Raw genomic sequence first — 14,239 nt, forward strand, 5'->3', positions numbered from 1 at the left:
AGTGATTTAAGAGATCTGTCATTCCTTCTCTGACTTTTTGCAGGCAGGAAGGTTGCTAGGCTTTCCACTACTCAGTTGAAATCCTGAAACTAATGGGAGCAGTACCCTTTACTCAAAGTCAGCATCTCACCCAGCTGTGTAGCAGCAGTTCAGGAGCTAGTCTAAATGCTGTTGTCTGAATCTGTAATACTAAAATCTGTTCTCAAGTGCTTGGCTGTTGATACGGCTCTGTCACATCTCTGCATTTGCTCTTATTTGTCATCATGACTTGCACCATGTTGTGCTGCTGTCCTCACTGACAAGAGCAATAACTTGCCAAAGTACAAAGGCTGCAAAACTAGCATTGGCCACAGCCAGAGAGTGGTTCTAATTTCAATGGAAAACTGTGGAGGTGGCTTTTTGCAACAGGGAAAAGTATTTCAGACTTCTGTAAGGATCTGGTTTACTTGAATTTGTCCTGACACAGAGGTCTGGGTGCACTGCGCTGTTGCTTCAGTTTAACTCCCCTGATTTGATTAAGATGTGCCAGCTTCATGCTGTTGTGGTGGGAGTGAATTAAGCCCACTGTCGTGTGCAGTATTTCAAAGTTGTATGTGTAGTAGGACTGCACAGATCTGCAGCTGCTTGTTGCTCGTACCATGCCTGAGTTGATACTGTTTCTTGGAGTGTGGCACTGGAAGAGATGGAGAACAGGAAAGATTGTAGTAAAAAATTCCATGCTGTCTTCCATATGAGGCTTAGATGTCTAACAGAGCAAAAGGGTTGTAGTAATTAGTGTAATCTGGTGTTTTGTCATGTATGTTCTGCTGCATCTGCCACTCATCTGAAGTGCAAGTTCACTGCCTGTTCTATGTGAACTCTTCCGCATTCTGATAGTGATCTATCCTGTCACTTCTATCATAAATTACTTGTTTGTATGCTTGTGTCTAATCAATGATAGGTGTAGGCCTGTTTACTTAGCTTAAGAGTACGTGTTTGAGCAAAAGTAGGGTTTCTGTATTTTATGTGTGTGTAGCAACTTGTCGTGGTAGTTGCAGAATAAAATCCTAGATACAGAGGTGATGGTGCTGTATTTTCATTGCAGCTGTTACCTGGGCCTTTTCAATTGCTGTTTGATTTAGTGATCAAGAAAGTTGCTGCAGGAGGAAGGTTATTTCTGAGAAAATTTTGTGGTAGAACCTGATCAGTGTTTCTGCCTTTTTTTTTTTTAACATCGGTGGAAATCTTTTTTAGAAAGGATTGCCAGAAGCTCTCCTGCACGGGACTACAATGTGTACTGAATAAGACCAGACACTTGCATTCTCTGAAAATCAATGTATCTGCTTAGTAATTCAGAAAGGAGTGTTCTGTACTGCCCAGTAATGGGCACCCCTTTATGGAAAGAGGGAGGAGGGCAGAGTGTACTTCCATCCTCATTGTTTTACGTGGATGCAGTATCTCTGCTCTTGGGCACAATCCAGATGACGTACTCAAACCAGAGTCTCTAAACCCCAAATGTATTCCCTGTAAATATAGTCTTGGGTTCTGTTATTAGCAAGTCCACTCAGGTTACTTCACTTGAGCTTGTAAATATACAGATGGAAACTTCATATGTAGACTTACTCTGTTGTAATGAATTTGGTTTTAATAGGATAATGTAATTTTTGAGAGGCTTTCAAAAGATTCCCAGTATATGGAGCAAACACTGTGCCATCTTGAATACTTCGCAACAGAAGGTAAGAGAAACAGCATGTCACAAGAATTCAGTTTATCAAATTACTTGCAGCACATTCTGCATGGTCTAAGCTTTGCAGTGCTAAATAAGATGGTTATGAAGATAAATTAATACGTGGTGTGTAATCAGCATATTAACAACTCTAGGATAATTTTAAGCTTAAGGAAGTTTGTGCCCTGCTGCTGTGCAATTTCAGTAGAGAAGTGGAATTTAGAAGGAAAAAATGCGGTTCTGTGTGCCCATAGCGAAGGGAAAGGGTATGACTTGTATTGCCTGGAATATGTCAATTAGATTGGAGTTAGAGGTGTTCTTACCAGTGTAGAAATCAGATGATAAAGTCCTTGGCTTTACGAAGCAGAGTGGTAATCTGAACATGCTGAAAAGCCTGGAAGACCGAGACATCAAAGATGACCTGAAATGGTCTGTAAGGCCTTTGACTGATGTAATGCCTCTGTTCACAAGGAAGTACTTAGCTTTGTTCTCTCTTCTGCAGCAACGTAAGATATTTGCATTCTAGTAAAACCATGAACCACTGGTTTTCTTCCTAAATCTGGAAAAAAAAAAAAAAAATAAAAAAAAAATATTATTTTTTTTGCAGACTGCCACATTCCCAGTAATGAAATGTTTGTATTTTATGGCAGAGACTCCTTTCTGCTTGACTCAGGCCAGAAAAAAAAAAATCATTACTTCTGTATGTTAATTTTTGTCAGTGGTCTAATAAAATGGTTTTCATACTTCATGGGCCCTATTCTCTACTCTTTTGTGCATGTGTAACTCCCATTAATAATGTGAGTTAGGTATATACACTGAAGGAGGAAACAGTCTTTCTAAGAGGAAATGTAGACTGTGCACTATGTTTGACTAAGTAGTATCTCCCATCACAATATATAGCCGGTTCTTTAATTTGATCTTCTTGGAAATACATGAAAGCCAAGCTTGCTTTCATACTCAAATTAAAGATTAAAGATGACACTTTGTTGCTCTAGTATGGCTAGATTGCAATATTGAAAATCAGGGAGAATTTTGTGCCCATTAGGGTCTTTCTTGATTTGTACCAACTTTAGTGACCTAAATGAGCTAGACTTTTTGTTTTACATTTGTAAAAACCCAAATGCTTTAAAAATGTACAAGGAGATTTTCTCAAATCCAGAGTTTAACAGTGTGCATGAAAAGCTACTGTTGTTCCAATGAGAGGGTTACAGTCTAGCATTTGTTAGGGCGTTAATGATATGCTGATACTCAGTATAATTTTACTGTGTGTAATGGCTGTTGTCTTCTGATTTGTAGGTCTGAGGACTTTGTGCATTGCTTACGCAGATCTGTCAGAAAACTCTTACAGAGAGTGGTTGAATGTCTACAATGAAAGCAGTACAGTTCTGAAAGACAGAACTCAGAAGCTGGAGGAATGCTATGAGATCATTGAAAAGGTAAGATGCATACTTTTTTGATGATCAGATACAGATTCCCTTACATGTCTCTTCCCATGGAATTTGGGCTTTATACAGTAAAACCAACTGTTGATTTCATTAATGAGAAACTGAAAAGGTATTCTTAGTTGGCAACCTGTTCAGTCCATAGACCTCAAGTTTTAATTCATAAATCCGAGACAAACTTATGTATAAAAAGGTCATTGCTACTTAAACTCTTTTCTCACATTCTTTTTATCTTGTTGTCTTGTGTAAGGTTGATGTAACTTGATAAAGATAACATATAAAATCATCGTGTTGCACAGAGTTCCCATGTACTACTACTATATGAAGAGAAATTTGTTCTTCTTTATACAGCAGTCACAGTTCAGGTTTTCTGAAAGGTGTTGTATTCACTGTAGATGAAAAAAAAGTGCTCATCAAGGCCTGTAGTCGCATGAACTGAAAAAAAAGTGAAAAACCGTGTTCCATGCAAGTTGCAGAACTCATAATTCTGGAAGGGGAGAGCAGGTATCAGAGAACCATTTTGAAATGCTGTAATCCCACAATGAATGAAATGTTAAAATATCAACACTAGGGGCCAGTGTTTCTTTGATAGTTGCTGGTTTTACTGCTTTCTGACATGCTGGTAGTCACACTTCTTACCTACGCTTGTTCATGCTCTTTTCCTTTGGTTCATTCACTCATTTTATTTAGTGGTTTCTTTAAAACACTCTTTGAATTTCAGTCTCTTCTTTAATTAATATTAACAATGCAACTTAAGTTCTGGAGCACTGTTATTTATGTTATTTGGGGCAGAAGAGGGAAAGAGGTCAAGACTAGGATAGGAGCTAACTTTCATGGGGTAACAGAAGAACTCCAAGAACTCTTTAAGAGCTGAAGTTTGGGTCTTGCTTTGTGTTGGTCGGTCAGTAGCAGTGTGGTTATCTAATCCTTGGTTTTGTAGGTTTGCAGAGCTCCTTTCAGGTTTCTGCTTCCTATACTGTGTTGTCATACTCTTGTATTTTCACTGAGGTGAAAAAATGAACATGGCTTGATTCTCTTATTTAAAAATGTCTTCTCAAACCTTAGATCATTTTTGGCCATCTACCTCCTGCCTATTTTCACAATTTTAATATCTTGAAAAAAGGGGACCCATGAGCGGGTTGTAGAATTGGAGTTTGGACTTAGTGCCATATTGGTAGGAAGTATCCCCTGTGTTTCTTTACTGCTAATGTTTGCTTTCTGGTCATACCAAGGAGCAGGGAACTGTACTTGAAACTTAATTTTTTGTTTTTCTGTAGCTGGTGTTTCCCAGGTTAAATTCTCTGGTCTGTAGGCATTTCTAGATAATAAACTGACTTGTGGCTGCAACATAAAATATAATGTATTTTAACAGGCTGTTTTTTTTCATCTAAGGGCTCAAACTAGAGTGGGACAGCTACTTTCAGTGTCATGGTTTAACCCCAGCCAGCAACTAAGCACAATGCAGCTGCTCACTCACTCCCCCCCTCAGTGGGATGGGGGACAGAACTGGGGGGGGGTGAGCAAAACTTGTGGGTTAAGAACAGTTTAATAGAACGAAAAAGAAGAAACTAGTACTGATGATAATAACAATAATAAAATGTCAATAGTAATAATGAAAGGAATGGAATATACAAAACAAGTGATGCACAATGCAATTGCTCACCACTTGCCAACCGATGCCCAGTTAATTCCTGAGCAGTGATCCCCCTCAGGCCAACTCTCCCCAGTTTATACACTGGACATGACATCACATGGCATGGAATACCCCTTTGCTCTGGCTGTGTCCCCTCCCAATTTCTTGTGCCCCTCCACCCTTCTTGCTGGCTGGGCATGAGAAGCTGGAAAATCCTTGACTTTATCCAAATGCTACTTACACACTGATGATTTCAGTTGTTGCTTATCAACATTCTTCTCATATTGAACCCAAAACATAACACTATACCAGCTACCAGAAAGAAAATTAACTCTATCCCAACTGAAACCAGGGCAGTCAGTCTGAGCGTTGAGATCACTAGATCATAGTCCAGGTGCACATGTAGAGACAAACTTAAACTGGCTTCCTTCCCCACCAGTACACTGGTGGAGGGGGTTCAGCAGGCACAATAGTAACTCCCCTGCTTGAGTAGGTCAGCCATGCCGATCCCTTTCTGTCATGTTTAACTGTTGTAAGTGATTTTAGGAATAAAAGACAAATCTACAATTGCACAGTTGGATTGCATTTGTAACCTTCAAATGTTGGCATTGATAGGGCAAACATTTCATCAGGAGGCTGTAGGGTGCTAAAGCACATGACTTATGTAAGTTGTTTCTCCTACCTTTACCAGCTGAATATCTCATTACAAAACTTAAACTTTGTAAGACCTGTAACTCACTCATACAGGTGCATAAGCTGGCATAACTCCTCCTTCTTTATGCATGCAGAGATTCATACAAGCAGGAGCTGCTCAAGATGCCCTCTTTGTAGAATCATAGAAGGGTTTGGGTTGGAAGGGACCTTTTAAAAAAAAATCATCTAGTCCAACCCCCCCCGCCATGGGCAGGGATATCTTCCACTAGATCAGGTCACTCAAAGCTCCGTCCAGCCTGACCTTGAACACTTCCCATGATGGGGCATCCACAACTTCTCTGGGCAGCCTGTTCCAGTGTCTCACCACCCTCGTTGTAAAAAAAAAATAATCCTTCTTTATGTGCAATCTAAATCTATCATCTTTCAGTTTAAAACCATTGCCCCTTGTCCTGCCACTGCAGGCCTTGGTAAACAGTCTTTCTTCATCTTTGTTATAAGTCCCCTATGTAAAAAGGCCACAATAAAGTCCCCTGGAGCCTTGTCTTTTCTAGGCTGAACACCACCAACTCTACTTCTGTTCATTTCATCTGTTTACGCTTGTTTTGAATAATTATAGTCCCTACAAATAGAAGCTGTTACTTTTCATGTGCAATTCCTGAAATGATACAGTATAACTAAACTGAGTTTGTATCCATTTCTTTTTACATATCTAAGGAATCATTAAAATGCTTTTAAAGTTAAAATCTGCTGAGTAGATTGTGCCTTTGACAATGTTTATTTCTTAGGTATTTTTGTCTGTGTGACCTTTTTTTGGTAACATGGCCAAATCTCTTCAAGCAATTACTTTAGAATTGCATAAGAATGTGGCTAACTCTGTAGTATTAAATTTGTTGTACAAGACATGTTTTCCTGGCAGACATCTGTATGTAGACTAGAGATACTTGGATTGATTAATGTTCATACCACTTGTATTATATAAATGTAGTGATTATATCCATAAATAGCTGCAATAATTTTTGCTTTGAGTGATTGTATCCAGTTTGTATGTGCATTTTATGGGGGGGAAATTAGTTTAAATGATGTGATGCCAGGTGACTTTTGTTTTGTGAGCTTAAGAAATACATTAACTGTGACCACTTGTTATGTCGCTATGGTGATTAGTGAATACTCTAGTATATATGTTCATCCATAGGCTAGCTTTGGAGTTGTATAACTTCAATGAATTGCTCTTGAAACTTTGCCATCTTTTTGATCAAAAACACACTGTTCCATTCTGTACCTTTTGAAATGTGAATTGTGTGCAGAGGAAGTAGAATAGCCACACCAGAAATTTACTGTAGTGTATATTGCTTGTCAAAAAGTTGTATTAGCAATGAGGCACAACATGTTGTCCTCGGTTCCTTTTTGAGTATATTCCAAACAGATGTTTATATTAAGAAAACAATCCCTCAAATTCTTTTTTCCAGGATTTACTGCTTCTTGGAGCTACAGCCATTGAAGACCGCCTGCAAGCAGGTGTTCCAGAAACAATAGCCACGCTAATGAAGGCAGAAATTAAGATATGGATTCTGACGGGGGATAAACAGGAAACAGCTCTCAATATAGGTATCCATCTTTCTGGTTACTCTGAATTTGTCTGAGATGTAGCAGGTTACATACTACATCTGTTGTGTGGGGTCTAAAACAAAATTAGGCCTGCTTCTTATAGAAGGGTTCCTTGATAGCAGGGAGGCATGTGGTAGCCTTCCCTTTGGAGAAGAGGGGGGCAGGGTTTGGAGTGAAGTCTTTGCTCTGAGTGTCAGGCTATATTCAGTTTTTCTTAAGGCAAAAGGGACACTTCTGCTCTTGGTTAAGTGAAGTTCTTGTACGGAGTGAATATAGATAACTCTGCCTTCTGATGGAAACTGGAGAGCTCAACCAGACTGTAATGTTTCAATTATGATGTGCATTATATCAAACTGTTACAGCTTTTTTTCTTTCTTACTGATTGCCATGTCTAGATTTTAATGCAGTTTGGGATATGATGGGAAATAGGGTAATACAAAGCGTATAGCTTACAAATTCTTGCAAACCTTGTCTGTGAAATAGGCGGAGGCTTGAACATCCTGCTGTCACCTCATGGCACATGTTAGTCAAGTATGTCATGATTGTCAGTAGAATGTGTTGCTGCTATTGAGTATATGGGTAGAGTTTCATGTGGGTTGTTTTATCAAGGCACAATGCGGACATCCTTGTCTCAAACCTGTTGATGTATATTAACTTACGAACTACCTTCGTTGTAATGCAAAAGAAAGTCTTGCAATGATGTGAACAAAAAGAACAAATTATTTATCAGACAGGTGTGCTTGGGTACTGATGTAGTAGAATGGTAACCTTGAGACATAGGTGTTTATCTGACTACCTGATTTTGCAGCATAAAATTGGAAAGTTTTTAGCACTAAGTTTTAGGTTTGTTGTTAGAAGCAGCACCTAAACATTAGGTTTCCTTTCAGGTTATAAATGTATCTGATAGAATCAGTTTATATATCCAACTCTATCTGTAACTTGTCAAATACAAAGATTTTACTGTAAGGCTGGGCTGAACTGGAGGTGCACAATGTAATTTCAATCCTATAGCAGCTCAATGTAGCACTGCTATTCTGCTAGCCTTGCATTGCATATCCCACATGAGTAGGTCTAGTAAGTACTCAAAACTCAAATCCTTCACCCTTTTTCTCACTGTGAATGCTTTGCAAGGTGGGCAACCTGAGTAGCAATACCTTGTGCTGTCATAGAATGCTGCCATGCTTGAAATGCTGATTTGTGAGCTGTACCTATGCTCCCATCGTGCCGTTGCCCTTCACACTACACTAGTAGCCTCCTAGGAAGGGGGCTATCCAGGTATTAACTGAGTAATAAAGACTTGGTAAAGGAACAGATCCTGATACAAGCATACCTCCCCTTCATGACATCTCTTATCTCCTAAATATAGCATCCTTGGCAGTATAGTGCCATGATGCTCTTGTATTCTTTTTGATTATTTTTCTCCCTATAACTGGTAAATCTGCCCAGAGGTGGCAAGAGGCAGAGTGGCACTCTGGTGATCTGATCTCTTGCAGAAATGAGTGATGCTTTCAACTTGTTTCTTAAGACTATAGCACTGTGCTTATCCCCACTGTCTCTAGTGTGCCCGTGTAAAGTGCCATCCACAACTGCATTCAGATTTGCAGATTTTAGTCTGTTTAGATGTACAGATGTAGGTTAAGGGGATCCTTAAAAGCACGGGTTGCCTTCTGTTGAAGGAGCTATTTCTTTAGCCTTCTCAGGCTCATGTTGACCTCAAGATTTTCTAACTATATGAAGAATTTGACCACTAAAGCTTTTTATATGTAGAACTGCATGTAGATGGGTCTGGGTGTATTTCAGGCTCCCCCTGGCAGAACTGTGATGCTCTGTAACTGAATTTGTTACCTTTAGCGAAACTTCGGGCATTTGCTATTTTTTGTCCCTTTTTTTTTTTTCCTGCTTTAGTTGGTTTAGTGGAATTTAAGAATGTGGTCTGCTTGACTGCCTAGAATTTTTGTTTATTTAGGAAAACTGATTAAAGTTTCATGGATCTTTGTATGTCAAAGTTGGTATCGAGGTGAAACAACTTGCTGAACTGATACAGTTGTAGTAGAAATAAGGTGGATGGCTTAAGTAGACAATTTAAATGGTAGTTATCTGGTTTGAATCACTGTCTGCAGTTTTTGCTTTAAAAGCAGCAGTCAACCTGAGAGGAGGGAAGCATCATCTTTTGACAAATTAAGAAAAAAACCAAACAACCTCCAGATATTGGCATAAATACGTAAAATAAGTTGATATGTTAACTGATAGCAGCTAACCTGAACACAAGTAAATGAGCTTTACAGAGATGGCTTACTGTGAAGGCTGTGAAGGACACCAGCTTGTCTTGAAAGCTGGGGGGTTTTTTTTGTGATAGCAACTTGGAAAAAATAACCATCTCCCTTAACTTCTAAATTATCACTTTGTTTAGTGTATAATTTGTTAATAAAATTTGAACTTAATTAGCTTCATGTTCAAGTTGTCTTGAAAGTACAACCATGGGGCACCATTCCAGTTCTCATATATAACCCATTAAAACTGTAAAAAAAAAAAAAAATCTAAAACCCAATCCACATGTACACTTTATGCTTCAGGTGCAAATATGCTATCTGGGGAGTAAAAGGTATTTTCACTTTCTCATTGTGTGTGGAGCTTGTGCTTATGGACTCTGGCTTGCTGTATGGCTATGCATATGTATTGAGGTGTATTTGAGCTCTTGGCAGGTGCCCTGAGGAGTTGGAGTAGTTTGTTCTTCCAGCTTCCTCTTGATTCTTTGGCCTTCAGAATTTGTGTGTGTGTGAGTGTCTGTTGTCTCTTAATAGCATTCTTGACTTTTCTGAAGAGTAATTATTGACCTTGCTCTGGGGGGTGGTTGCATGCCTTCACTCAGCCGTGTGCCAGCCAATAATTCTGCAGCTGCAGGAGATGAGAGTGTTCCTCGTAAGCTTTAATACTGATCAACCATTTGAACTGTCTGCTTATAGAACATAGGAGTTCCAGGTTAGAAACATCTTTGAGCATAACATATGGTCCTCAGTTTTTATCAGCTGAAACTGTCCTTAGCGAGTGTCTGCAAACAACTCTAGAAGGCTTAACAGTGTTCTTGTAGCTTCATGGTTCTCTTAAAACAGTCTGCAGACTCTGGATCTTCTTTGCCTTTCAGTGAGTCAAAAAAAAAAAGGCAGATTTCTGTTTACCACTATCCTGGTGCTCAGCAGGCTTCCGGAAAATCAGAATTGATGGATTTCCAGCCAATAACTTCCTTAGTAAACAGATTGTTTTCTGGGAATGGGAATGTAGTGTTCACTGAGCTGTATCTGTCCTTCAACAAGAAATCAATTCCTACAGTTGAGCTAAGTGCTCTTACATAGAGTATGCATTGATAGCTGCAAGCACTACCTTACAATCACAGAATCATAGAAGGGTTTGGGTTGGAAGGGGCCTTTAAAGGTTTAGTCCAGTCCTTCTGCCATGGGCAGGGACACCTTCCACAAGACCAGGTTTCTCAAAGCTTCATCCAACCTGGCCTTGAACATTTCCAATGATGGGGCATCCACAACTTCTCTGGGCAACCTGTTCCAGTGCCTCACCACCCCATCATAAAAAAACTATTCCTTATATCTAGTCTAAACCTACACTCTTTGAGTTTAAAACCATTGCCCCTTGTCCTGCCACTGCAGGCCTTGTTAAGAAGTCTTTCCCAGTCTTTCTTAAAAGTACCCTTGCTCTATTGAAAGGTCTTCCCAGAGCCTTTTTTTTCTCCAGGCTGAACAACCCCAACTCTCTCAGCCTGTCTTCCTAGGAGAGATGTTCCAGCCCTCTGATACCTTTTGTGGCCCTTCTGGATATGCTCTAAGAGGTCCAGCCTGTCTTGTGCTGGAGGCCCCAGAGCTGGACACAGTACTCCAGGTGGGGTCTTGTGTCCAATTTTTCATCCGCCAGTATCCCCGGGTACTTCTCAGTAGGGCTGCTCTCAGTCTGTTCATCCCCCACTCTGTACTGATTGATACTTGGAATTGCCACAGCACAGGTACGGGACCTTGCACTTGGCCTTGTTGAACTTCATAATGTTCTTATGGGCTTGCTCCTCAGGCCTGTGAAGGTCCCTCTGGATGGCATCCCTTCCCTCCAGCTTATCAACTGCACCATTCAGCTTGGTGACCTCTGCAAACTTGCTGAGAGTGCACTTAATCCTGCTGACATTAATGAAGATGGCAAATGGTATTGGTCCCAGGACTGACCCCTGAGGGACACCATTCGTTACTGGTTTCCACTTGGATGTTGAGCCATTGACTAACACTTTGGACGCAGCCATCCAGCCAATTCCTTACCCATCTAACAGTCCATCCATCAAACCAATATGTCTCCAATTTAGAGGTAAGACCACTTCTGTTATGGGAAGCTGTGATTTTTTTCAATTGAGGGAAGTGAAGCAATGCCAGTATGCTTGCCTGTATCCCTATGCGAAGTTTGAGCAGGGCATATGTGTCCTCTCTAAACAGAGGATAATCATTCTTGCCTGACATGATGGATTCTGTGGGCTATGATCTTGAAGTCTGGTTCAAGCAATCTTTCTTCCAGGACACTTGAAGGGAAATAAGTGCCAGAAGTTCCTGATTCATCTGCTTCATGGACTTTTAGTCAGGCTTTTAAATTAAAGAGCTAGATATCAACTTACAGGTGTGGATTGACATTTTATACTTAGCTTTGAACCAGCAGTTGATCATATTCTGCTCAAAAACATTGGCAAAAATATGCCGTGATCTTAATGTATTTTTGGTTGCTATCTTAGTACTGCCAGTAATAACTACTACAAAACTATTATAAAACTTGAAAATATGACTACAAATGTTACTTGTAATCTTACAGTTGCCAGTTCATTTGGTTTATACTAGTGCTAGATTTTAACATCTTCATAGTCCTGAAATTGTACATAATGTATAGATTTCCTATAAAACACTGTTAGGCTTGACTTATATCTTCCTATTCCAACCTTGATCTCTTTTCTGTTTAATGTGATGACAAGCTGCAAAATGGCCTCAACTGCAGGATTAGTTCTTCTGACTCTGTGACTTCCAAGATGCACAGCAGAGCAACTCTGTTTTCCATAGTTGTGGTTTTTTTCCAGCTCCACTTGTCGAGTAGCATCTTGCTCTTTTTGAAAGAGGCAAAATGAAACAGTGAGCAGTGGTTTAGAAATTACAGCTTGCTGTTGCACCTGCTGTTCCAATCAAATCCTACTAGAAAATCCTTTTGAATTAGTTATACTGAATTTGTAACAGCCTACGGCGCAAGGCTGTTGCCATTCTCTGGGGAAAGAATAACTGTGATGTGGAGGGAAGTGCTTAAGTTTGTAGTGTTCTCTTTCTCTCCTCAGTAAAAATAAGGAAGGGGTTCTTCAGCCCAGGACTAACTTCTAAAAATGGCAAACTGACTTTTTTACCTAAGTCAGTGTTTTGTCTATACCTGCTGAAGCTTCATTACTCAGTTCTGTATTGCCATCTAAGACGTGTTCACAGGCAGAATCAGAGGCTCTCTGCAAAGCTTTCATACCTTGTAGGCTGTGCTTTCTAGAATATATTTCGTCCTTTTCCCAACAGGTGTGTGTAAGTTCAGTGTTCTTCTGTGTTGTTCTCTAAAGCAGAAAGTAAACCTTAGCTTGTTAACACAAATAAGATGAAAATGTATGTGGAAGGTTGCACCTGATACTCATATTCCACACAACTGTGAAAATGGAAGAGAAATGAAACTTCTGCAGGTAATCAAACCTGCTGCCTGAAAGTGCCTCTATGTGATAGAAGCATGCCTTCCACAAAGGAAGATGAGGGATTTGCTTTCTTGATGGAAGTCATTCATGCAGTGGGCATGTTAACCCTGGATTGTACCTACAAAGCTAGCCCAATTACAAAAATTCTGTAGCCTGAGGAAGTGATTTGCATTGCAATTGGTGAGCCAGTATAGCCTTCCTAAGGAACTAAGAATACCACAGAAAATAAATTCATGCCTCAGTTGTTCTCTTGCTGTTGTGAGATACAGAGAGAAACACTTAATCTTTTTACATTGACTACGCTGTTCTGCTTTTGAACCTGTCAGCCTTGTAGTGGTTCATTGCTGGGCTGTTACTCTTATACTGCAGTAGCCTCCAGTCTCCATTTTAGAAAAGTAAAAGACTTCTGAGACCTCATTTTATTTCACAGCAATTTCTTAAACTTGCTGTGATTCATTTGTATGCAAAAACATAGTAGAAATACAAAATAATTCTATTGTATTTCCTGCTCCTCTGTCACTTAGATCAGCAATAAAAGGCACTTGCTTCAAATAATGAATTCTGTGCTGTTTTATGAAGCTACATGACTGCTAATCCCAAGAGAACTTGCATGAGCTTTTAGGATAATGCAGTGGGGTCAGTCTGATGTGAGTCTGCATTTGTCTCTTGCCATTCATATGAGCTGGAATTAAACTGTTTATTTTGTAAGCGCCAAGTACGTATATCCTGATATGACTTCATCTCATGTCGGTGACAATTGTGTGGCAGAGGAACTGCCACTTCAGTGGCATTGATTGCTACTGCAGTCACTGGCTTTCCCTATTACAGAAATAAAAGGCTTTTTTCAGTATTTTTGCTTTGAATTTTGGTGTCCTGGCAAATGTATAGAACAGCTTTCCGAGTGCTGCTCCAGATTATGGCAACTTGCTCTTGTTCTTTCATGCCCCAGTCCTACACTAAGAATAATTGAGTACAATTACATGATACCTGTAGAAGTTGGTAGGGGCTCGATGTCATTGATCTGTAGTTTTTGATGAAGCTACGGACCTTCCACACTAAACACTCAGGAGTAAAAAATGTTCACGTAACCCAGGTGTGGGCTAAGGGGACTGGGTGGCACCAACTGATTCGATGTGTGTGCTTCCAGTCACGTGGCATAGCTGCAACTGTGCATTCGGATGTGTTCCTGTAATATGTTGAAGACAATTCTGCCCTCATGCAGATTGGAAAAAAAAAAAAGTATAGAAATATTTAAAGTTACTTTAGGGCTATAGCCTGTATTTAATGCATCTAGCTCATACAGTGTTTTCGTTAGTTAAAAAATCTCAAGTGATGTATCTGGAAACGCAGATAAAATGCAGCCTGTGTTGCTAGTAGAATTGTCAAATTGGAGTGTGTCCTATACACCAATGTTTCCATTAGCCTGCTTCTTAGGGGTAACTGCTCAAAGTAAA

General features: G+C 39.8%; 1 protein-coding gene across 1 annotated transcript in view; it reads left to right on the top strand.

Moving 5' to 3' along the window:
* ATP8A2 (ATPase phospholipid transporting 8A2) overlaps window positions 1-14,239 on the top strand; it is a 306,672-nt gene that overhangs the window by 51,768 nt on the left and 240,665 nt on the right. The window contains exons 21-23 of the mRNA XM_075050583.1: window positions 1,631-1,715; window positions 3,002-3,141; window positions 6,901-7,039. Coding sequence (XP_074906684.1) covers window positions 1,631-1,715; window positions 3,002-3,141; window positions 6,901-7,039 — 364 coding nt within the window. The remainder of the gene's footprint in view (window positions 1-1,630; window positions 1,716-3,001; window positions 3,142-6,900; window positions 7,040-14,239) is intronic.

This window comes from Buteo buteo, chromosome 18 (assembly GCF_964188355.1).
Source record: "Buteo buteo chromosome 18, bButBut1.hap1.1, whole genome shotgun sequence".
NCBI classification, from domain to species: domain Eukaryota; kingdom Metazoa; phylum Chordata; class Aves; order Accipitriformes; family Accipitridae; genus Buteo; species Buteo buteo.